Source organism: Saccopteryx leptura, chromosome 6 (genome assembly GCF_036850995.1).
Source record: "Saccopteryx leptura isolate mSacLep1 chromosome 6, mSacLep1_pri_phased_curated, whole genome shotgun sequence".
Lineage (NCBI taxonomy): Eukaryota > Metazoa > Chordata > Mammalia > Chiroptera > Emballonuridae > Saccopteryx > Saccopteryx leptura.
The window spans coordinates 103,451,015-103,477,282 of NC_089508.1; the positions used below are offsets into that span (position 1 = coordinate 103,451,015).

At 40.7% G+C, this 26,268-nt stretch overlaps 1 protein-coding gene across 4 annotated transcripts in view; it reads left to right on the top strand.

The window, feature by feature from the left end:
- The window catches only part of AKAP6 (A-kinase anchoring protein 6), a 495,640-nt gene that overhangs the window by 238,934 nt on the left and 230,438 nt on the right, over positions 1-26,268 (top strand). For all 4 annotated transcript variants that reach the window (XM_066344191.1, XM_066344194.1, XM_066344192.1 and 1 more), the window contains exons 5-7: positions 2,024-2,146; positions 23,149-23,245; positions 24,420-24,583. In XM_066344191.1, coding sequence (XP_066200288.1) covers positions 2,024-2,146; positions 23,149-23,245; positions 24,420-24,583 — 384 coding nt within the window. The remainder of the gene's footprint in view (positions 1-2,023; positions 2,147-23,148; positions 23,246-24,419; positions 24,584-26,268) is intronic.

A 26,268-nucleotide genomic window follows, 5' to 3' on the forward strand; every position in this document is an offset into this window, starting at 1 on the left:
ACAGCTTGGTTTTGCTGTCTGGCTAGGCTATGCAGAGAGGTCAACCAGAAAGGTTCCCCTGGGCTCCTGCTCTGCACCTCACAGATTTCAGCTGTGTGCCATGATTCTGTTAGGAAACCTGAAACACGTTTCTTAATGCTTTTTAGCCAAGACTAACGTTTTATAGTCAGGTACCCATGCAATCCCACACACACATATTGTTTTGTTTGCTTGTTTCCTGGAGGAAGAGAAGATATGAATAATTATACTTCAGTTAACATCTCTTTACTATTTGTCTTTTTGGATTTAACCAGTTGTTTCCAAAATAATTTACTTTCTGACTTATTTTCCCCAAAACCAATTTATATATACAGATATAACAACTCAAGTCCAAATTGAATAGTAAATACTATTTAATACTATAATAATTATGAAGTACTATTTTCAACTCACAATTATCAACTATCTAGACTCTGATATTCTGATGAGGTTCCACAGATGTGTTTCTGGAAGTCCCTTTGGTCAGTCCAGGCTATCTTCATTTTTCAAAGCATTTAATTAAGAGAATATCAAGAATTAGGACTACATCTCTAAGAGCCTAAATACATGAGAAAGGGAAAAATTAATTACTTGGCATGGATTTCTATTACTTAGAACAAGTTGCAATATGAGAAAATTCGAGATTTTTCAAAAGTATGTGTGTGATTATCCTATGACACTTGACCCAGTAAGGATGTTTTCAAAAGGAAAATCTTTGGAAAGCATTTAGGCACACGGGAAACTTGTGATACGACAGCAAAGGGGGCGATAGACTTACTAGGCTGACAGCACAGCAGAGGACAGTCTGCTCTCACTCCACGGGCCTCCGTGTCCACAGCTCTGCTGTGCCAAGTGTGTTTCTGAGTGTTATTTTTCTGCCTTCCTCTTAACGACTCTTCTCAATACATTTTCTCTTTTTAATAATTATTTTTAGTACAGTCAACTGTTTGAATTAAAGGGTTATGAATCTTAAACTATTATCTGGGAGAAAACTTAAACAAAATGTAGCTTCTGAGAAGCATGATAAAGAAAATAAATCTTCACCTATTATCAGTTTGTTCTCAAGATATCTTGTTAAGCATTAAAAATATTGTTTACGATAAATCAAAAGGCAAGTTTGAAAAAGGGGTTATGTTTCATAGAGAAATAAGCATCCCAAACCATGAGTACAAATGTCCACGCCTGTCTTTGCTCCTTTCGACCTCCAGGTGGTGCTGTTTACCTAGAGATGGAAAGAAGGCACCAGCCCCATTTCTTTGCCTCGGGTTCATAGCCGGGCTTTCATTTTTCAAAATAATTTCCGTTTCTACAGATGTGTTCTTTTAAATGGTCAATAAATTTTTATAACCACTATTTGAAAAATTGCAAGATTATTGTGATTTGTGCTTCCTAGCCAAGAGTATTTTTTATGGCTGGGACACACCCAGACAGGTGTTTATATTCGTTCATTGGCCCCACTGTTACTACTCTTCCTTGATTCTTAGAACCCAGGCTCAGCATGGACATTTGGGCTGTCATTAGAACTCATCCACGTCCCTTAAAACACTTTTCTGACTTAACAGATTTCTAGCTCAGTTTAAGCAACTCCATTCTACAAGCTTCTGAGTAAAGAATACCACCTTTACATAATTGTTCTTATCCCCAAAGCCAATGAGAATTCCTAGCAGCGTGGCCTGTTTTTTTTGGTGAGGGGAGCTTGTCAGACACCAGTAATGTTTTAATGCTTTGAGGTCACCTTTACAATGATACCCTGGAATGCCATCCAAATTTCTCAGAAAAGTGTTCCTACGAAAAAACTGAGGGAGTCATGGACAATTTCTTTCCATTTTGCTAGATTTTAGTGCCAGGAATACTGGAAAATGTATTCCACAGTGTGGACCTAGGAAAGGAGTGTAGTGGTATCAATTTTACCGTCGGTGAAGTGTGGAATATTCAAGATTGGCTTTAAAAAAATAACTGACATGCTTTTATTGTCCTTTTCTCTGCTTTTCTTTTTTTGTCACAGGGGTTTGTAAACAAGCTGGATGAATTCATTCAATGGTTAAATGAAGCCATGGAAACCACTGAGAACTGGACACGCCCGAGCGCCGAGACGGGCAGCCTGAGACTGTACCTGGAAGCACACTTGGTAGGCACGCCTGCGCCGCTGTTGCCACCAGCAGTGGCAGGGTTTAATGCACTGCTTGTTTATTTACAGAGAGTATACATTTTATTTATCAGAAGTCATTATATGCGAATGAAACCAAGTTCTAATGGGCAATCTGCAGTAGCTGAAAATTTATAGGCATTTTGAATAAAACTGTGAAATCTAAATCCTCCATATTTCAAGTATTTTTTCAAAACTTTTTTCCATACAGGTAAGAAATTATCTTAAAAATACCGTAGAAAGTTTTATTAGACCCTTCTCTCTAAAGCAATGATGGAAGGTTTTCTCTTTCTTAAAAACATATAAATGAAAGAGATGATTTTGATGACCATTCTAAGCTTTCTAGAATTCCTGTAAAATTAATGAGCCTCTCATTATCAAGAGGGTCTACTTTATCTGTTCTGAGCTGGGTTATTTTAATAAAATATTTAAAACAATGATCGCCATCATTTTTGCTGCTATGTGGGTTTTCAGCACATAATTAATACAACTGTCATTACACTTGTCCCCGTGCTGAGGGAAGCCATGGAGGGAAGTGGAACACACTTGGATGAATATGCTTTGGAATATGTTAGGAGCAAGAATTATAGACCGAGGGACGTCTGACGAACCTCATGAGGTTTTTACTGAATACTCCAAATGGCCGATATCAATTACGAAGGGGTGGGGACCAAGCAGTGGAATGTGATAAACCATGAAGAAAAAGCACGTTGTCATAGGAATGAAAATTCAGGCTTTAAAGATCTCATCTTTATTCCTTTCACCGATAGCATAAAATTGACAAAGGCAGTGAACACGAAACCTTGGGTACCGAACTGTGGGGTTGATTTTCTGCCCCTCTTGCGCACTCAGAATATGGATTGAATAAGCCTGGTGTGAGTGTCCTACACGTGTGAGTTCACAGAACTGCCCCCTGTGTTGAGGGAATGAGAGAGAGGGAGAAGGCAGAGGGTGAGAAAAGGGAAAAAAGAGAGAGAAAGAAAGGGAGAGAGAGAGGAGGCTTTAGTTTTTTGGTGTTTGTGTTTTGTAGAGTTTTATATCATTGCGAGAAAACAGTCTCACAATGCTGTGGCTGCCTGCAGTCTGGATGACAGAGTGACGAATGGTGTGGTAGAGGACCAGGACTTTCTTCCCTGTTTAGAGAGCTGGGTTGATGGTGTGTAAAAACGCCAGTGACCTAAAATACCTCTCTTGTACATGGGTTTTTAAATACTGCCCTTAGTACTCAATTCCCTGTTGAGTAGAGCATTGATTTTTTTTAAAGAGGGCATTTCATAATAGCAAGATAAAGATATTCAGTTCTTTATAATGTAAATTGTATTAATTAGAATGTCAACTTTTCACTGGCATTGTTCTGACAGAAATTCTAATCTGTGTTTAAACAGGAGTATATGAACTTTATTTCACATTAAGTGTGCTGTCTTAATTTCTCTTGATTTAATATTTTATGGAAAACACACATTTAGTTTTTGAGGTCCCAGAGTGCATGGGGACAGAAAGAGTGCTTGAACTCTTTTTATGGAAAGCCAGGCTCAGAGAGTATGAACCAAGCTCTCGACCTCTTTATAACCAATGCCCCATTCTCGATCTATATTACACATCTATATTCCTTACTTAGCAACCCTTTGTTGGCCTCGGCCTCATTCCAGCCCAACACCGTCCACTAGGACTTTCTGTGCTGCTGGTATATTTTATATTGCACTGTCCAATAGGGGATCCACTAACTCCATCAATCTGCTGAGCACTTGAAATGTGGCTAGAGCAACTCAGGAAGCGAATTTTTAGTTCTAATTAACTTATATTTCAATTTAAATTTTCACACGTGGTTGTGACTACCATATGGTGGTCTTATAAATACCAGAACTCTTTACAGCTAACCGTAATAATGTGCAGATATCCTTACTCGCCTCAGAATGACTTTCTTATCCAAAATGTGGAAACCATTATCCCCTTTGCTGTGCAGCTCTACATAGATCCATAGCAGAGTCCTTCTTAAAATATGTATCTTTAAAGGACAAGCTTGTTTCTACCTAAAGATCGACATTTTCTTGAACCACTTTCCTCCATGCTCATGTCTGATTGATTATATTGGTTTGAACAGAGATGACATGGAAACATCTTTATCACTGCTTTGTAAATAGTCAGAGGTTATGCTATCCAGCTTTGTTCACTGGATGTTGGGTCACAATCTCAAATTTTACTTCTCAAATGACGAATAACGCTGTCTAATAGTTAGTGAAGACCTACTGTGTATGGACCACTACTGAGTGATACTTAAAGACAATCACAGACTCACTGTTATACTGCATGTCGTGTCTGTTACTCTAAACAACATACTCATGCCGCCTGTTGTTCAAACGTCTTCAAACTCCGAACTACTCTGTCTCTCTGAGGATAGTGTCTACATTGTATTTTGATTAATATTGTCATTTATATTTTTTATTGTACTTCCTTACTTTCTTGCTGACTTAATATTAAGTTATTCTTCTCGAAAGAAGACAAAAAATACCTTACCTTACCAAAAAAAAGTATGTCTGCAACTAAGCCTGCAGATTTATATTCCTTTCTCCCCTGCATCAGTCATTGCTGCTCCTGCGTGAGGGGGCACGTGGCATTTGCAAGATTATTCAGCATGCAGATACAGCTGCACGAGTTTCTTTAGACATCGCTGTAGACTCTATAATTTAGCATTAAATCAACAGATGTGCAAGCCCCTGAGATCAGTATCTCCTGTGGTTTAATAACGTGTTAGAATAGTTGGCACTCTGCAATGTTTATTGCAAAGACAAACAAATATAAAACAATAACCAAAGTTGTACATTTCTGTTTTGATACTTAATTCAATTATTTTCTATGATGGTAACCAAGGGTTTTTACCAACACAAATCAATTAAAGCTTCACAATACCTTTATGAGGGATGTGAAGGAGCTTTATTTTAACTGTAAGAAATAGTGTGAAATTGCGATGATACATCAATGATTTTCCATGATAATTAATCACCTGCTTGCAACTTGGCTGCTCCTTTCAAAAATACAATTCCTATCTTCCTAAAAAATGACATTTTCAGGAAAATGTCATTCTAGAAAGGTGTTTTGTGAGAATCAAACATATTGAACCTTCCTCTTCTTTGAGAACCACTTTTAAAATAGCATTGTTTGCACATGTTCTTAAACTCCCTTCTTTCTCACCTCTGTCCACTTTTTTTAAACAGCCATATTGATGTACAATTGACATACAATAAATTGTATCTATTTAAAATATACCATTTCACAAGCTTCCACAAATGAATAAATGTATATACCCATAAAACCATCTCCACAATCAACAGAGTGGATAGATCTATCACCTCCAAACACTTCCTCACTATCCTTTGTAACGTTCCTTCCTGCCTACTGGCCTTTCTGCCACAATCAGCTCTGCTTTCTGTTACTATTAGAGTTGTTTGTACTTTCTAGAATTTTGCATTAGTGGATTAAAACAGTTATGCACTCTTTCTTTTGGAGGGGGGGGGGTCTAGTGTCTTTCACCCAGCATGCTTATTTTGATGTTGCATATTTTGTTCGTTCATTTTTGTTTCTGAGTAATATTCCATTGTGCAGATATACCACAATATGTTTATCCATTTACCTGTTGATGGACATTTAAATTGTTTCCCTCAGCACCATTTTTATTGGCTAAAAAAGCAAAAGTCAGCAAAAACTGCATGGGAGTAGAAGCATCATAAGTAGTTCTTGGCCAACTATTTAGACATGTTTTTCCTTTAAGAGACTTTTTAGTCTTCAGGGTTAGAGAGCTTAAGAGTAAAGCAGCAGAGGCAGACAGCAACTTCTCCCTCGAGAGACTTCATTCACTCCAGGTCCCTTTGCTCCTGAAAAGATAACCCTGGTCCCCAAGTAGTTTTTATGCGTGTCTAACTCACAAAATGGCCACCACCTCATATGTAATCAGTTGTAAGAAAACAAATAAAAATTTATTTTTTAAATCTATACCCAAGTAGAGTATCCAGTAGGAGAAACCAAAGTCAAACTGACACCAGAGAGCTGTGTAAGAATTAGGATAAAGAACCAAGCACAGGGCTTAGCTTAAATTTGAGAGATAAATTTGCATAGGTCATGTTGGGCAAGCATTAAACAACTGCACAGAGATAGCCTTAGTGGGGGTAGTGGGGGTAGTGGGGGGAGCCGCTGGGGGGGTGGGATTGAACAAAATAAATAAATAAAGAGAGGAAACTCGTGAACATAGACAATAGTGTAGTGATTGCAGGGGCTGTAGAAGGGTATGGGGGATAAATGGTGATAGATGAAGACTTGACTTGGGGTAGTGAACACACACACAATACAATGTACGGATAATGTGTAATAAAATTGTTCATGCATAATTTTGCTAACCAGGGTTACCCCAATAAATTCAATAAAAAAGGAAATAACCTTGGAAAAACAACATTCTTAATTCAGTTTGATAAATGAGAGAACATGGGGGAAATGGTGACAATGAGTTTTTGCATATATTAAGCACCCATGAATGCCAGGCAGTAATTTAGGTGCTGGAAATACATGATAAATGAGTTAGACTTTCTTCTTCCAGCAATTTCCAATCTAAGGAAGATGGTCATAGATTAAATGTAGTCATTCACAGACCCAAAAATGGTGAATGTAATGCAATTTTGAGCAGCAAACTTCTTGTAGGATAAGCAAAGTGCTGTTCAGAGCACAGAGACAAGTGTTACTGGTTTTTCCTGAAGGGTAGGGAAAGCTCAGAGAGGTAAAATTTTTTTTTTTTTCTGAAGCTGGAAATGGGGAGGCAGTCAGACAGACTCCCGCATGCACCCGACTGGGATCCACCTGGCATGCCCACCAGGGGGCGATGCTCTGCCCATAGGGGCATCGCTCTGTTGCAACCAGAGCCACTCTAGCGCCTGGGGCAGAGGCCAAGGAGCCATCCCCAGCGCCCGGGCCATCTTTGCTCCAATGGAGCCTTGGCTGCGGGAGGGGAAGAGAGAGACAGAGAGGAAGGAGAGGGGGAGGGATGGAGAAGCAGATGGGTGCTTCTCCTCTGTGCCCTGGTCGGGAATCGAACCCGGGACTTCTGCATACCAGGCTGACGCTCTACCACTGAGCTCTACCAGGGCCTCAGAGAGGTAATTTGATGTGCACTTCCCAGGCCCCTATATGACTTGTTGGGTAGACGGGGAAGGAGAGGAGATGGGAGGAAATTTTATGGGCCATAAGGGAGGTGTGGTGAGCCACCTGGTGTGACTGAGACTGAATTGGAGTTTTGCAGGTTGGGACTGGGTGTAAAGGAGGTTGTCATTTCAATGGGCTGAACTTTTCTCTGGGGCCAATGGAAACTCATTGAAGGTTTGATTTTATTTTAAAACAGGAGAATGACATGAATGAACCGCCAATGCCATGGGGGTGGGGACAGATGAAGCCCGTGCCTCTGTGAGAGAACAAAGGGCGTGGTGGAAAGCGGCTTGGGTACAGCACTGGAGGGATATGCTGGCACAGGCAGGGTGTCATGAGTTTCTTTAAATGTGTTTTTTGACTAATGTGTGGCTATAGCACAAAATTCTAAAGGTAAATAAGGGAGAGTATAAGAATACAGAAAGTCAAGAGTAAGCCTTCCCCCTTTATCCCCCTAGTTACTAATTCTCCTCCCTTCAGGCAACCACTGTTTCTTTATAGCAAAGTTATTTCAGGTATTTGAAAACAAGTGTAGATATGTACTTAAATTTGCTCCCTTTATTTATATTATCAGTAATTCAGCATCAGTATAGAACTACATCATCCCTTTGAATGGCTGTACAGTATTCTGTTTATGAATATGTCATAACTTATTTAACTAGCCCTTTATTGATAAAAATTTAGGGTGTTTGCAGTGTCTTTCAATTATAAACAGTGCTTCAGTGAATATCCTTGGATATTTACCATCTTGCATAGTATAATTACCTCCTTAGAATAAGTACTTTATGTGTGAAAATCCTGGCTGAAAGATTATACACATTTAAATTTTTCATATATTGCCAAGTTGTCCTTTATAGAGAGTATGAGTTTATACCAAACAGTACTTGAGAATGCGTACTTCTGCATATCCTTGCTATTGGAGAATGTTATCACATTAGTTGATATTTGTTCCTTCGATAGTTACAGATCGAGTCTCATTATAGTTTAGTTTGTATTTCTTGTATTTTAAGTGGAGTTGAGTACCTCTTCATATTTTTAGGAGTCATTTGTATTTCTTTTCTGAGAACTATCTGCTCGTGTTCTTAAGTCTATTTTTCTGCTGGGTCATTGGCCTTTTGTTTCAGGATTTGGGGGAGCTTTTTATATATTAAAGAAACGAGTCCCTTGTCTGTGATGTGAATAGAAAATATTTTTAAAAGAGACTATTTTGGGGATTTGGTTCCAGAAGAACATGGATAGCTCAGTACTTTGAGCATCTAGGGTTAGGCAGACCTGAAGGCTAGGCTGATAAGCATCAAACAGGTCTCTACCCCTTGCCAAACAAAGCATGTCCGATTCCAGTCCTGTGAAGACCCATATATTCTAGGGCAGGGGTCCCCAAACTACAGCCCGCGGGCCACATGCAGCCCCCTGAGGCCATTTATCTGGCCTCCACTGCACTTCTGGAAGGGGCACCTCTTTCATTGGTGGTCAGTGAGAGGAGCACATTGACCATCTCGTTAGCCAAAAGCAGGCCCATAGTTCCCATTGAAATACTAGTCAGTTTGTTGATTTAAATTTACTTGTTCTTTATTTTAAATATTGTATTTGTTCCTATTTTGTTTTTTTACTTTAAAATAAGATATGTACAGTGTGCATAAGGATTTGTTCATAGTTTTTTTTATAGTCTGGCCCTCCAACGGTCTGAGGGACAGAACTGGCCCCTGTGTAAAAAGTTTGGGGACCCCTGTTCTAGGGAGCTTGCTTTCTTAGTCTTGGGTGGAACAAGCCTAAGGTCAGGGAGGCTCTTGTTGAATGAGTGAATTAAATAATGTCTGAGCAATGAAAGAAATGGAGAGGAAGTGGGTTAGGGTAGGCAGGAGGCAGATGAGAACAGAGCAAAGGATGAATAGATTAGAGAGAGAAGGATGAACAGGCGAGAGATGTGAGCAGTTCTCTTTTTGATGCACTCTCTTGTCTAGTTAGAAATCTCCTTACCAGCTTCTGTTTCATTTTCCCCACTCTCTCCTGAGGCTGCTAATGTCCTTGATATAGTTCAGGACACCCTGCTGCCCATAGCTGACAGGTCTGACCAAGCCCCGGAGGTATGGAAGGGTGAGGACATTGGCTGGAAGCTTCTCTGTGTGTGGAGTGGGCCCGGTGCTCCAGGGCCACTCCAGGTGTGTGGGAAACCGGGCAGTGGGAAAGGTGCATGTTGGGCAGATAAAATGTATTATGCTCACTTTGTTAAAAATGGCACTGCCCACGTGAGGCCGTCGCCCAGGTGATATTAATGTGTGTTGAGAATCCTTGTAGCCTGGGGCTTGGTTTTGGGATTAAGCCTTTCCCACCCTTTTTGATGTGGGGTGGTACAATCCAATCATGCCTCAGAGAAGTGACTTTGTATTAGAGTCTTCCCTATTTTGTATATTGGATTAGAGGTTGTGAAGCTACAATATGAAATAGGGGCAGAATAGGAGCTTGCGCTCTTGGTTCCTGGGATGATTAGCATGAGAGAGCAGAGGGAGCAGAGCAGAGGCCATGTGGCCAGGAGAAGCAGCCAAGATGACAGAGTATTGAGTGAGAGGCCAGTTTGTGCAGTTTGACACTGGAGAAGGAAGGACATGGGGAACTGAGGAGAATAAGGCTGGTGAGCTAGAAAATTTGATTCTAGGTGTTGGGCAGATAAAATGTATTATGCTCACATTGTTAAAGATAACACGAGGAGGCCGTCGCCCAGGTGATATTAATGTGTGTTGGGGTGGGCTAAAGGCAGGCAGAATCCTTGTAGCCTGGGGCTTGGTTTTGGGATTAAGCCTTTCCTACCCTTTTTGATGTGGGTTGGTACAATCCAATCATGCCTCAGAAAGTGACTTTGTATTAGAGACTTCCCTATTTTGTATATTGGATTAAGGGTTTTGAATCTACACTATAAAATAGGGGTAGAACAGGAACTTGTGTGCTTGGTTCCTGAGATTATCATTAGAAGAGAGAGCAGAGGAGAGCAGAGAAAGGCCACGTGGAGGAGGCCAGGAGAAGCAGCCAAGATGGTGGAGTGCTGAGTGAGTGTTGGGCGGATAAAATGTATTATGCTCACTTTGTTAAAGATAACACGAGGAGGCAGTCGCCCAGGTGATATTAATGTGTGTTGGAGATCGTTGTAACCTGGGGCTTGGTTTTGGGATTAAGCCTTTCCCACCCTTTTTGCTGTAGGGCGGTACAATCCTATCATGCCTCAGAGAAGTGACTTTGTATTAGAGACTTCCCTATTATGTATATTGGATTAAGGGTTTGGATTTCTACACTATAAAAGGGAGGCAGAACGGGACTCGGCCCTTGGTTCCTGAGGTTAGCATGAGAGAGTGGAGAGAGTAGAGCCAGCAGCTAAAGGAGGCCACGTGGAGGAGGCCAGGAGAAGCAGCCAAGATGGCGGAGTGCTGAGTGAGATGCCAGTTTGTGTAGAGTTTGTATCTGGGATAAGGAAGGAGATGGGAAACAGAGGTGGATAAGTCTGGTGAGCTAGAAACCTTTGATTCTAGGAAACTCGGATAAATCAGTGGCTTTGTGAGCACTGAGTGTGACTGGGTTTTGGAGCCCAGTGTGTGTTTTTACTTGCCCGCCAGGTGCAAGCTAGGATTAAAGACTATGGCCCACCAGATTGTGGCTCCATTGTTTCTTTACCGACTGTCCGAATCCAACGCGAACCTGCATGGGCCAGGCTGCTGTGATAGTGGCCCCGGTCTCGGCTCCTGGCTTTACACTAGGAAACTCGGATAAGTCAGTGGCTTTGTGAGCACTGAATGTGAGTGGGTTTTGGAGTCCAGTGTGTGTTTTTATTTGCCCGCCGGGTGCAAGCTAGGATTAAAGACTATGGCCCACCAGATTGTGGCTCCGTTGTTTCTTTACCAACTGTCCGAATCCAATGTGAACCTGCACTGGCCGGGCTGCTCTGACGATGGCCCTGGCCACTGGCTTTACAGTGCAGCAACATTTACATAAAAAAGGGCAAGCAGATGTTACAGGAACTTAGTGACCATAGGGGCCCTGTGCTGAAGGTAAAGCAAACTGTCTTTCACACAACTCTAGTTAAAGAAAAACACTAAATTATACTCACTGGAAAAATTTCAAACTGTATAAAAGAGCATAAAAATCAAAGTGGAAAAACTTACCCCCCCTTGGGTAGCCAACCCAGCCATTTGTTATATAACTTTTTGGGGCCTTTTTATGTAAAAGTGCATATGTTTTAAGGATTTTAAATTCATATTATATATACTATTATTAAATAAGTTTTTAAAAATCTAAACATATCTCAAATATCCTTCTGTTCATACATCAAGATCTACTGTTTTAGCAGCTTCTTAATATTTTATAGTTTGGATGTGCCACAGTTAAATCATTCCCACGATGATGGCAACTTAAGCTGCCTCCTTATTTATGCTTTTGCAAATAACCGTGCAATGAGACTTCAGGGTATGTTAACACTAGTTGAGGGAGAGTTTCTTCATGGTCCCAGTACTGTCTTTCCACAGCAGCAAGTCAGGGATCTTATGTAATGAGTCTCTCATATTCTAGGGACAGCTTTTGATATAAGTACTAAAAAAGTGATTTAAGGTTGCTATTTGTGTGTGTACAGAGTTTTGAGTTTGTGTTTCTAGGGGTATCTTTTAAAACCCATCTTCCAGAATTTTGTTACTCATTTTAGGATTGATACCTGCAATTTGAGTTGGCTACCACAAGGTGGCACAGAAGCACCAAAATCCTGCAGACAGTGCTTACAACCTTGGTACTCTTGAAGGGTTTGAAAAAGTTTCCCTATTGGGTCATTACCCTAAATACTTACAAAGTAGATTGGATTAAACTAATAATGTGTCTGGTTAACAAAATCTCAGGATGGATATTTTCATGCATTTATCATCTACGTTTAGATCTTCATGTTATATTTTTTTATTAAATAGCTTCCATTTGTGTCATAAGAAAAACACTATACTTCTCACAATATTTAGCCATACAAATAAATTTTCTCAAATACATCAGCTGTTTTTCTCTTGCTTTTCCTCCTGTCTTCACCTCTGCTCCAGTTTTTATTTCTTGAAGTTAACACGGGCTTTCCTTTTTCCCCACTTCCTGGTGCCCACCACTTCCTGCCCCCCTTTCTCTGCTGAGATGACAGGAAGGTGTGGCCGAAGCAGGTTGTACTTCACAAGATCGGCAGCTGCCATGTGCTGTACTCTTCTGCCAAAGGGAGGCAGCCAGGCAGGCTTCAGAAGCCTGAGCAGTGCATTTGGCTTCCAGCTCCCTCAGCCTCACTATGCAGGGCAGGGGGCCTTGCAGGAGTTTTGGTGTTCCATTTGCTTAGCCTCGTTCATTCCCATTAGTTTAAGGTGAGTCGCTGAGAGGTTAGTAGGAAGAAGCATTGCTTCTCTTTAGGGAATTTGATATACTCAGCTCCTACCCTTGAGTTTCTTCCTTTGGTGGGTTAAGGATGGAAAGGTCTGTTGGAAATTTATAGCGTGCGGGCATTTTGGGGTTGATGCATGGGACAGGAGGCTCGTCTTGGACATGTGAAAGTCCTGGGCCACACTTCTTTGTCATAGAGCTCTAATTCTATGTATCTAGGAGTCAAATAGTGTTGTCTCCCCTTTTCAGTTAAAAAGGATTTCTGAACTATTCCAAGCACCTGGGAATATACTTTTTGCCTAATTTAGTCTATAGACTCTAGGGTCATAGTAGTCAGCAGTTTTGATCGTTTTGAAAATTGTTGGTACTCAGATACTATATTAATTAATTACTTTATTTAGGATATAATAAATGTTTTAAATTAGAATGCCCAGGAAACACTGTATTTATTAAATACTTCCTCTTTAGTGTGGTGCCATGCTAAGCACTGAAGAGAGAGTTTGCAGACTGGCCTTGCACTGTGAGGGTCACACACAGGTTAAAGGATATCGCGTGGGGACAAGAGCCAGCGCATGACCTAACCCAAATCAGCCCTACCACCTCTCTCTCTGTGTAAACCCCGGTACAGATCCTACTTAGCTACAGTGTAATATGCAAGTTTGGAATTTTGAAACAATTCCTCTGGTATAAATGATATTAAGGTAAAAGTTTTAGGCCTGAAGCAGATCTTTACATTAGCCAGAAAAATGCCTGTCTTGGCTACTGAAGGCTGTTGTAAGGACCAAAGAAACACATTGTATGTGAGGATGTCTCGAGAGAGTCGGACACATCTTCCTTGGCACCTGGGAACGGGCAGTGTAAGAAGCTCAGGTGTCCCCAGAGATGTGCAGTTTCTCCCCGCACACCTTTGTGCTTGAGGATTCACCTGCAGCTGTTACCTACTTGAGGGACAGCTAATGTCTCTTTGGTGTTTCCTTTGACACCCAGCTTTGCTCATGCACAATAGTTACTAAAGATATCTGCTAAGTGAATGAATGAGCATTTATAAAAGCAGTGTAACAACCAATGCAGACAGCAGATTATAACTAATATTATAAGTCATCACACAATAACTGAGAATGTCTGCAGGTTAAATTATTTCCTTTACTATTTCCAATCCAAAATGGACTCTGGTCACAGAGCTTTCTGGGTATTGTATGGTGTGTTTGTAACAAGAAAAACACCCATAGAGGCAAAAATACAAATGCTTTCTTCTGTTTTCAGGATGTAATTCATCCCCTATGGCAGAAAACACAGGAAAATAAAAATGCTAACTAAGACATCAGAAAGGTTAAAAAAAATTCCACAGGTTAACATTACCATTTCAAACATAAAGACTATATGACTAGACAGGATGTTAATGACTTGACATTAGAAAATTTATTACATTTATTTTTAAAGCAGTTTGGTTTCTCCTTTCAAACGCATGAAGCATGTGGGAGTTGGAATAGATGTGCCCCAGGCTGCTGAAGAAATTTTTAATGGAACTGGAGTCCTTCAGGGATTGTCCTAAATCCACATAATATTCTTAAGTCCTGGTTTATGCATGGGGACCTGTATATTAGCAGTGTACGTGCGAATAATATACTTATATTCATCCATCACCTTGGTGACTCCACATCTGTAGGGGCTGTTGCACATCAATTATTCCACCACGGGGGGTAGGCAGACATTAGGGCCAACACTGACCTCTTTTTCAATCAGGGCCTCACAGCAGTGAGTTCTGGAAGTCAAATGGTCCCTTTAGAAAGAACCTCTGTTTAAGAATCCATTTGGCCTAATGTGTCCATGCTGGGAAGTCAATGTGATTACCTGTGCTAGGTGTGGAGGCAGCGGTCAGAAAAACAAATGAAAATTTGGTCACTAAGAGGCACCATCAACATTCACGATCTCTCCCATCTATCTAATTCCTGCATAAAATATTAGCAAAGTCAACTCTGGTAAAATACATGTACCTTCCACAAACAAAAGCTCAACTGTTTGTTTGAAAGAAATTATGATTTGTTGAAAGAGCTAAATTCACTTTCAAATGCTTGGAAATGATTTTATTAACTGAGATTTCAGAAAGAAAGTCTCCTCAGGAAGAATGAAAATTTTTGTCTTCATATCTTAGTGCCTTTAGCTCCTCCAAGGAAAATAAAGTTTTTATAAAGCTTATCTTGTTTTATCAAAAACTTGGAACTTCTTTCTCAAGAGTACATAGTACTTTTAATTTTTTAGCTTCTGGTAGTATACGTGGAGGTGTGTTGCATTTGTCATAATTGATAAATCAATGACAAATGTAGCTGTTTCATTTTGTTGGGGACATACAAAATTGTGATGGTAGCTGACCATTTATTTAATTATGTGCTAAGTACCATATGATAGAAAAGTGAAGTTAAATTGATGATTTGGGCTATCTCAGCTGGAGTACAGTTTACATGGCAATTATACCAGGATCATCTAAGTGTAATTGGCAAGTAATTTTGTAAGCAAAAGAACATGACAGCTCATTTACATGGTGTTCACTGAGTAAAATTTGGGGACATTTATCAACCACCTCCAAGTGAAGAGTGATTGCACCATTATCTCCCCAAATGCTCTGGGCAGTTTGAAAGCTACATGGAAGGTTTTTGTAAAGAGACTTCATTCATTCGCTTCCTGAACATTTGTTAGGTGAGTGCCGTGTGCCAGGCACTGTGCTAGGCACTAAGGATACAAGAATGAGAGACAACTTCTGCTCTCAAGGAACCCATGGGTGGGACGCAGACACACATCAGTACTTACACAACAGTATCATATAGACAGGGGCTTGGGCTCTGCACAGGGGCTGTGGATGCTGAGGAGGGGAGCCTCGGAGGATGGAAGAGCAGAGAAAACCTCCTGGAGAGGCTGGCACCGGAGACGAATTGTGAAGAACGAAGCAGGGCTGAGCCAGGGGGAGGGAGAAGAACCTTCCAGGCAGAGGTCCTGGTGAGAACAGATCCTGGAGAAGTGAGGCACTGGTGTGAGCAGAAACTAGAAGCCATTCGGGCACATTTCATGGCAGGCCTGGGGCCGGGCAGCAGATCTGCCTGGGATCTTAGAGGGCTGTGTAGGTCATGCTAGGGGCGGGTCCTTATTCTTTAATCTTGGGAAGCCATTGAAGGGCTTTTAGAAGAGGAGCCTCTTTTTCAGAGCTGTTTTGTAGACCATTCTGTGTAGTAAAATGTTTTTATTGGGCTATTATGATATGCAGGGCTCTGTTCTACAGATATTAAGGCATTTCATCCTCACAGTGAGCCTAAGAAGTTGATACTAGCATCTCCCCCTTTTTACAGAGGCAGATACTGAACACACAGTGGTTGCGCAAAGCTACACGATGGATGATGGAGTAGCCAGGATTTGAACCCAGGCTGTCATCTCTAGAGCACATACTTGTCACTGTTGCCCTATACCTGGTCATAGCCCCTTGACACAATCAACTGGAACTCCGTTTATCAACTGGAATTCCCTGTTTATAAGAAGCACACCCCACTTCCCCACTAGACTGTGTGCTCGGTGAGGTCAGGGACTGTCTTTATCTTGTTCACAGCTGCCTTCTGCCAGGCAAGGACCATGCCTGTGCCTTCAGAGGCATTCCACGAATAAGGGAGCAATGTTGTTTTGAGGGGGTCATGAGTGGAGGCTGTCCAAGTCGACCTGGCAAGGGATGGTGATGAAGGTCCAAATCTATGAAGTGTTAGTCAGTACGGAGCGGTCAGGATGGAGGGATAAACTGGCAGGGCTTGGTGATAGATGGATGTGTGGATTTTACTGACCTGCTCTTACAGTGTCTCTGATTTTCCAACTCCTGTGCTAGAGAGATGACTTGGCAAAGGAAGCTGAAGCAGAGGGAAGCTCCCGCGCTCTCCATGGGGCTCCTAGTTCCTGAGAAGAAATGTGGTGGACTCAGGAGAAGTCAGAAGAAAGTTACCTGGAGGTAGTTAGAAATAGATTGGACACATCTGCCCGGCAAGGTTGAGAGATGGAACTGCCCCGGGGTAGATGAGCAGTTAGGTGGCTTTTGGGATTCTTCCACTTTGGAAAATGTTCTGGTTTAGAATAAATAAAAATTCTCCCAAGCCACCTATCTTTAATTGCCTGACTAAGATAAAACCAAAGTGTCCGAGGACTGGAAAACATCGAGTCCAAATGCCTGGATTGTAGATAAGGAAACACAGCCTAGAAAGGTTGGATGGCACCCCCAGGGACACACACTGAACGCCACAGGAAGCCCGAGCTCCCTGGCCTCTCAGCCCCTGCTCCCCTTCACCCGAGTCTCAAACAGGAGCTCTGTGCCTTGGTGCCTCCCGTGGGCCGGCCTGTGCTGGGCGGTGACACAAAGCCAAAGAGAACCTGGGATCTGCACTTGGGGAGTTCAGAGAGCCTCAACAATTAAGTGCCACTTGTCACCTACAAATGCTGTATTGTACCATTTACTGCATAGAACATTGGGAAAACAGAGAAAATGAGTTTAAAAGTCTGTAACGATTTTTGTTTAGGCCACCGCGTTGCCAGGACTGCTTCAGTGCTTCACAGTCATTCTCTCTAATTCTTACAACAACTAGAAGTTAGACAGTATAATTTTCATTTTATGTTTCAGAAAGTTAAAACACTGAGAACTCACCCTTAAGACCAGATTGTTAACTCCCAGCCCTACCCTGAACAATTAAAGTTAACATTTTGTTGCATTTCCCTACAGTCTTCTTTGTTACACTGGGACTAATCATTTACACAGTTATAATTTTATCAGAGATACAACTGTGAGTCTTCATTTTTTTGGTTGGTAATGTATTCTGTGTATTTTTCATGTGATTTCATAGTCTTCATTTTAATGGCTGTATGTCTTACCAAGTTTTAGTAAGCAAAGAAATGTCTACTAATAAAAAAATCTTTCAGTTCTTGTCACATATGGTGTTTGGAAGGTACATTTTATATTTTGAGCACATCTGGCAAACGTCTATGGATGGCATTGGGGCACTGTGCGGAGAAATATTGCAGGCGCTGCCCCGGACAGGGACGGGGCGTGCCCCTGTGAGGTGCGCGGGCGGCCTCAGCAGAGATGGCCTGAGGCGTAGCAGGTGACTTTTCAATCCTCTGCTGTTCTGACTGAACACACATCCTCCTGCCCTTGTAAAAAAGCAAGTTTTCATTTTCTTAGGGTAGTAAAAAATCTTTTGTGTGAAGAAAAAGTGTCATCAAGTGCCTTATTCATCAGCATATATACTATCTCTTTAAAATGACAGTGGGAGTAAAAGTTCATCAGTTCAATATGTCTTTCACATTTGGAGACTCCTGACTAATAACCTCTGGTATTTATCATCAGAGCAGCCAAAGAACTAAATTCTGGCACATGCTGCTCTCACGCACTGAGAAAAACTTAAAAAGACAAAAGATTTTCTCCATTTTTTTTCCTTCCATTCATTTAGAAGAAACAGCATATCTTTTTTTAATTAAAAAAAATATGAGCATGCAGAAACATCTGGCTTATATTACCAAAGCAACCTCCTAAATAGCCTTCTCGTCTCCAGTCTGCCCTTTTAAAATCAACTATCCACCACAGCCAGAAAGATTTTTCTAGAACACAGAACTGTACCAGTCCCTCATCCATGTTGCTCCATCTTCTTCAATGACTCTTTCATGGCTCTTTGAGTTGTGCAGCTACAAGTTCTGCTGCCCTCGCTCACACCCTGTCCCAGTCACCCCACGCTGCTGGTGGCTTCCTCATTCCTGCGGCAAGAAGGGCTGTCTCCAGGCCTGCACACAAAGTAGTCCCTTTTCCACAAGCTTTCTCCCTGTATGGGCAGAATTGGCTCCCAGCTTGAGATCCACAGCACCTACCCAGCACTCACCACACTTGTGCAGAATGTAGCCCACAGTCTTGTTTGTACTTTGCCAGCATACTTTAAAAAAAGAAATTAAATCTCATTAGACAGAGCATATCACTGTTCAGTTTGCTTAAGGCCCCACTGCTGTCTATTGCACACCAAGCCCTAAGTACACATTTACTCGATGCTGGGTCCTGTGAGGCTACTGGGTCTCTTATTGTACCCGATAGACTATAGCTGCATGTGCCAAGATTTTGTATTAACTTTTGTTTCTATAGGCGTGGCAGAGACTGCTCAATAAATATCTATTGCATTGATTTATGCTTCTTAGTAAAAGCTGAAAAAGACTCAATACTCTTTTTAGTCTTTCTGTTCACAAACATTAAACTCCGGGACCTCAGTGGACCTGGCAGATACTAACAGTATTCCGTGGGGATAACTGAAAGCCTGTTCATGATATGATGCTACTAAGACTGAACCACTTTGGATCTTCACGCCCCTGAATGTGACTGAGGTCTTCCCCACTATTTTCTGTACCAGGATATCCATATCTATTCTTCTGATCCCTCATCAGAATTCTTCTTCTCATCTGTCATAGTTTTGTCCATTGAGACATACATTTCCTTGGGTTCATTTCATACCCACATGATCTCCACTATCCCATCAGGCTGGGCTCTTCGGAAATATGAATGGAATAGCATTAGATGCAGTATTTTATCTGCTTTGCAAGGTCTAATCATGATCTAAATACAATCAGTGTGCTTACCTAAATTTGGATCTGGCCAAGGAATAATGAACCCAGGTCCGTGCAGGCTGGAGAGGCTGGAGGTGCAGTGATGGATATCCATTGGTCAACCACAGACATGCCATCTTTTTGATAATCTAGTCCTTTGTCTCAGTCACTGTATTTTCCATTTCCTTAGTTATTCCCTTCTAGTCATTCACTTAGATGCTGCTTTAAAGACACTAAAGAAGAGATGGTGTCCCCCAGGACCCAGTTTACTCATATTTATGGAATGCTACATGATCACTGACTCAGGTCTATGGTCCCTGTAAATGGTAAAGTTGTTGCCATAAATTAAATCTCAAGAAGAAGCCCTGAATTCTCAAGGAGCACTATCAATGTTCCAGAGGGACTATCGACCGTAAGGTATTGGTGAAGAAACATGTTAGTAGCACAAGAATGGAAATATGTCCAAGTATCAAGCTCAAGGAATATAAAAAGGAGACCTTCTGTCTAAGCCTCGTTCCCTAGGGAAGAGGTGGGGGAAGAGTGGGGAAAGCTTGTCACAGAATCCTTTAGCAATGAGAAATTTCATTGACAATTTTGTTAACGCACCTGCTTGGCTGCCTTCTCAGGGCTCCATTGTGAATTTCTTAGTTGATATCATTAATGGTTAAGGGGTGCACCTGAAAATCAAGTAATATTGTACTGTTTTGTAATAGTTATATTACTGTTATTTTCTACAGCATCAATCTTATCAGCTTATCTTTTCCCTAATAACAAATATCTCATCATTTCCAATTACCTAATCAAATGCTTCCACATCATATTGAGGCAGAACCCGATCCAGCTGCACCTATCCTGTACTCTTGGCTTCAATTATGTCAAATTATCCAACCTACTCGTAGGTCCTTAGGTTCTGTTTGCTTCTGAGAGACACAGGCCTAGTGTACCTCTTCAGAAGCTCATAATTACCAGCCATTCAGAAGTCTCTTGTAAGTAAACAGTATCAAAGAGAGCACTAAGCTAAATGTATAGTATGAGGAAATGTCTAGAATAGGTTTCCTCCTAAACGTTGCCACTATAGGGTTGGTCCAAGTGTTTTTCTTTCCTCTGCCCCCTTTCCCTGAAACACACATGCACCTCATTCTGCACATCATTACTTTAGAGTTGAGGATTTCCACTGCAGTGGCAGAAAGTTGATGCACTTTGGTTACAAAATAATAGATACTTAATTTTTTATAGATATTACATTGTGCGATTAACCAGAAGCATCAGGCTTCCCATACATTGCCATATTTTATTTTCTTCAACAAACACCTGTAACTGAAAGAGAAAAATACAAGAAATAGTGTGATCAACCCTTGGGGTCTCTTTCTGTCACGGTTGGCTGAAACTGCTATTTTTTTATGCCTATAGTCAGATAAATTTTGGAGTCAATTTATTTTCTGGGGTTTTTTTTTGTGAAAATTCCTATCTTTATACCTCAGGACCTGACCTATCTGTTTCTATCTCTTTCATTTGCAGCTTCTTTTTCTTCTGAGCTTTAAAAAGACTCATTTTCTCCACTAAAGAAGGGAGAGCCCAGACTCACTACTGCACATCTGAGATGACTCAGGCTGCACTTCCTTCTCCTAGTAACATGTGCAGGTGCCCTTTTAGGCCAGAAGCCGTGCTTTATATCCTCTAAATTGCTATTACCTTGCACAGTACAGAATAGGCACAATACATAGTTTACACACAAATGAATGAATGAATTAATCAATACCTGATTTCACAATTAAAATTTTTTTTATTATTAAATGAGAGGTAGGGAGGCAGATAGACTCATGCATGTGTACTGACCAGGATCCACCCAGCAAGCCCCCTACAGGGCGATGCTCTGCCCATCTGGGACCATTGCTCCGTTGCTCGGCAACTGAGCTATTTTAGTGCTTGAGTAAAGGCCAAGAGCCATCCTCAGTGCTTGGGTCCAACTTTGCTCAAACCATTTAAGCCATGGCTGTGAGAGAGGAAGAGAAAAATAGAGGGATGGAGGAGGGGAGAAGCAGATGGTCGCTTCTCCTGTGTGCCCTGACCAGGAATTGAACCCAGGACTTCCACATGCCAGAGTGACACTCTACCGCCAAGCCAACCAGCCAGAGCCTCAATTCCACAATTTATGATTGTTTAACCTCTTTTGTTCAAATTATATTCCAATTGGGACTATATTATCTCAAACTTCTGCAAACATTCTTTTTTGTTTGTTTGTTTTTTACAGAGACAGAGAGAGGGATAGATAGGGACAGACAGACAGGAATGAAGAGATGAGAAGCATCAATCATCAGTTTTTTGTTGTGGCACTTTAGTTGTTCATTGATTGCTTTCTCATATGTGCCTTGACCAGGGAGCTACAACAGACTGAGTAACCCCTTGCTAGAGCCAGTGACCATGAGTCCAAGTTGGTGAGCTTTGTGCTTAAACCAGATGAGCCTGCGCTCAAGCTGGTGACCTCGGGGTCTCGAACCTGGGTCCTCTGCATCCCAGTCTGACGCTTTGTCCACTGTGCCACCGCCTGGTCAGGCTGCAAACATTCTTAATACTAAGTTTAGTGCAATGCATACAGCTATGGCTCAGTGTTTAGTGAGAGCAAAGTATGTTGTATATGTTGGAGTCCTATCACAGAGAAACCAAAATTTGGCATGCAGTGTTGCAGAATCTATGGTCATTCCAATTAGTCAAGTGCAGGAATAAATTTTTACCCTGAAGACTAACTGTTGATCAAACAGATTGGTTACTATGATTATTCTCCATTGGACCTCCTGTGGTTGAATCCCTTATAACATTCCAGAGATGGAAAGATATTTGGGAAACCATCTGTGTTTCTTAAAATATTGAAATGGAAACTTTCACCTTTGGAGAGTGCTACTGATATAGTTTAGCAGATAATCGCTATTCCCACCAACGTTTATCGAGCATTTTGTATGTGACATGAGTTGGAGGTAAATGTGAAACTGGCAGTTCTTTCCAATTGTTTATAATATGGTAGCCAAGTATAGAAATAAAACAGAATGCAGGCTGATAAATTCTGCAATAGAAGCCAGAATAAAGAGCAGAGGTAACAGGGTGGGGTGGGGTAGTTAACTCCATGTAAGGTGGTAGGGAAGGCACCCTAAAAGAAACGGCTCTGAGTTGGAATTCAGCCATGCTAGCAGGTTTTGGTTTTTGGATGACTATCATGAGTGAAAAATGCCCCTGATATGCTTGATTTATTTATTTATGAAGCAATGTCACATTGTAAGGAATAAACTTTTAAAAATCAAATATTTGAAAGGCATTCAATGCCTCAATATAGCACCTAAATCCACCTCGATATTCTATGGTTTACATTGTATCTGAGAAACACAGCTGAATATCTACTATATTAATAGATTTATATATATGCACATAAGGCTAATATAATTTATGCTGCCAATTTTTTTATGGTTTCATAAATAGTGCTATCACTAACATTTTTAAAATGTGAAGAAAAGAGCTCATATGCACTGATAGAAATTTAGTGTATTTTATAGAATACTTCTACTCTTGATATAGCCTACGGGATGTGACTTTTCATAAAAACCTAATGAACTTCTAGATTTGTCAGCTGTTTCCAAACAGGTGCACTCTGCTAATCTAAGGGAAACATTTTGAGCCCAGGTCCTAAATATCAATAGCTTTTAGTATTGCAAATTAGTTTGTCTATTGAGTAAAATGGACTCTGTAGTTCTTAATAAAAAGTAGCATGAAATTTTGTATGGATGTTTTATGTAAACTGCCCTGCCAGGATTTGATGCTCATATTTTTCCTTGCAGAGTTTTAAGTTGAATGTAGACAGTCATTGTGCTCTCAAGGAAGCTGTGGAAGAGGAAGGACACCAACTTCTTGAGCTCATTGCATCTCACAAAGCAGGTAAATCCTCCTGAAATATTGCAAGTCTTTATGTCTCCAGACTATTAAGAATGAAGAAGCGTTGCTGTAAATTACTGCATATATTCACCGCCTTATGTATTATTAATATTTACATTATCAGATTGACCTTCAAGATTTATAAATGTTTCATATACTGCATACAATGCTGTGATCCTTATAAGATGAAATACTGCCTCCAAATGGTCTATTCATTTTATTTTGGGTTTGCTGTTCGCCTGAGTTTCAATTGAAATCACATTCCTGAGAACTTCACATTGACATGCTTTTTGATGTAGGTGCTCTGGAAATAACATTAAGTTAATGAATGAGAATTGTGCATATAGTTTTAATGCATATGCATTAAGGTACTTATAGATATTATTACAGATATAAGGCCGGCAGTCTAGAGATATCTGATTATTTCCCTGCCAATTCACACACATGAACATTTTGCATGTTCTTTGCCGGTCATTGCATTAGCAGAGTTTTGGCCTTACACCAATTCTTACTCTAGTTTTAATGTATTTATGAGGAACAGATTATAAATAAAAAATAGTTTTGTCATTTGGTTATACTTATCTTGATAGTAAAAGACCATAAGACAGGATGAATTACAATTTGGCTCTGGCTTTGAGCTTACCACAGCTAAATAAGGAAAGAGCAGCATTAATCGGATGTGCTAATGCTGAAGGCTGCTGTCTTAATTCTGGCCTGCACACTGGATATCTCATTGAATTAACTTACCTATTTCCACATTTCCTTTTGATCATTATTGTGTCTCCACACAGATACACATGGGACCTTTTATTGGGAATGTGAAGCTATAGTTAATATTATCATTTTTAAATATCGTGATTTTTGTTTCACATGTGCTTTTTGGGGGGTTTTGTTTGTTTGTTTAGTCATTATACTGAATCCAAGTCAATTCCAAACCACAAATCTGTGTGGTTATATCATTTTTTGTGTCCTATGCCTTATGCCAAGGCAAAAATTCCCAGTCTCTATTCTGAGTGACAAATGCTAATATGGCAGGCGATGGTGATGTTTATTTAAGTTAATGTTTATTGTTTGACATAACCATCTAATTTACTAAAAATAATAATAACAATAATAATAATAATGGCACTAATGCAGTCAAGTCCGTGACCCGTGCTTTCCCCTTTTCTCGGAGAAGGACTGAAGGACATGCTGCGGATGATTGCCAGTCAGTGGAAGGAGCTGCAGAGGCAAATCAAACGGCAACACAGCTGGATCCTCAGGGCGCTGGACACCATCAAAGCCGAGATTCTGGCTACTGATGTGTCTGTGGAGGACGGCGAAGGGACGGGAAGCCCCAAGGTAAGTAGCTTGAAGTTTGCCTTATTTCCTCTTATTTCTGTTTTCTTTTGAACTAGGCACCACTGAAGTTTTCTTTCCACCCCGAAGGCTTTTTTCTATTGTGTAAACTTTATATATTTCTCTCTCTCTCTCTCTATATATATATATGTATATAAACAAAATGTAATGGCTTAGTTTAAAACAATAAAAAGAAGCTTCCAACTTTCAGGTGTTCTAGGAACAGATCTTTTTGTGAAAAGTGACAGGATAGGAGGGGACAGTATTTGAGGGGTAGAAGAAAGGGGGACATAAAACATTTAGTAAACAAAACATAAAGCATCTTAAACATGAATAATCAGAATGGTTTTAAATTGTTTTGTTGCAACTATAAATCACTATAATCAGTGCAATCACTCAGCTCTGACATCCATTAGCCGCTTGGTTACAGCAAATTAACAAAGAAGAGAGAAAGTGATTCATTATCTCATTCCTGTTAATGACTATCAGATGCATTGCCTAATTAGGGGATGGTCATTGTAGTGGGAAGAAGGTCATATGCTTTGCTACAAATCTTTTTGCTCTGAGTGTAAGTTCTCCATAATGTGCATGCACCGAATACAATAAGTACTTTAAAAATGAGTATCGACATGTTTTGGTTATCTATTTTAGACTTACAAAATACCCCTTAAAGCATATGCAGTTAAACTTTAAATAAGGCACCTTTTAATATAATGTTCTAAAGGTATGTTGGACTTATGATGTGGAAAATAATTTTATTAATTTGATATTTTTATGTAATTTCTCTGTTCTTTTGTACTTGTTCTTTCCTGAAAGTAAATGCTAAAAACCAGTCTCATACTAGACTCAGCATTGTAACATGGGGAAAATAGATTTAAGGGTTTCAATCCTGGCATGGTCAAAGTAATTAATGAAATCATCATCAAGTCACACTAATTTAGCACTGTGCTAATGTCTCCAGAGCAAGTTAAATAAACCCTTTGCCCATTTAAACTCACGCTCTTAAGTATAGGCAGAGGAGACACCCAGCCTGCCTGCAATGGTGAGACCATTTGTCCAGCGAAAAACTCAGACAATTTATAGTTTTGGAACCTCAAACAACAGCCTTTAACTTATTTGCTGGAAACAGAGGATGGAAGGATGAGCTCAGTTCCCCTTAAAGAAGGTGCCACGGAGGAGGTCACATTTCAGGAAATACTAGAAGGAAGGAAGAGGGGTGGCTTGGCACGTGAGCACATATTTTCAGGAAGTGATGAGATGGAAGGATCAAAGCTGGAGCCGGTCCCACAGAATAAGATCGTAGTCAGCCGTCTTCTCGGGGCAGACGTGGAGGAGCTATCTTAAGGGGCAGACTGCAGGGAGAAGTTCATTGGACTGATGCTTTGACTGGGGCGGTGATGCCAAGAAAGGATACAACTAAACACTCCATTGTGTTTTACTTATATAACAAAAATACACCGAGTGCTTGCTTTCTAGAAGCCGTCCTGTATGGGATGCATTCTGCACACCCGGCGCTGTTCTACCGCACCGTGTGTGTGTTCGCTCCCTTCATTCTCACAACCAACCTGGAAATAGTACTTTTATTATCCTCAGTGGAGAAAATAGAGGTCAGAGAAGTTCAGTGACTTGCCGCAGATCACACAGGGACTAAGTAGCAGAGCTAGCTAGGGTTTGAATCTGTGGTCCAA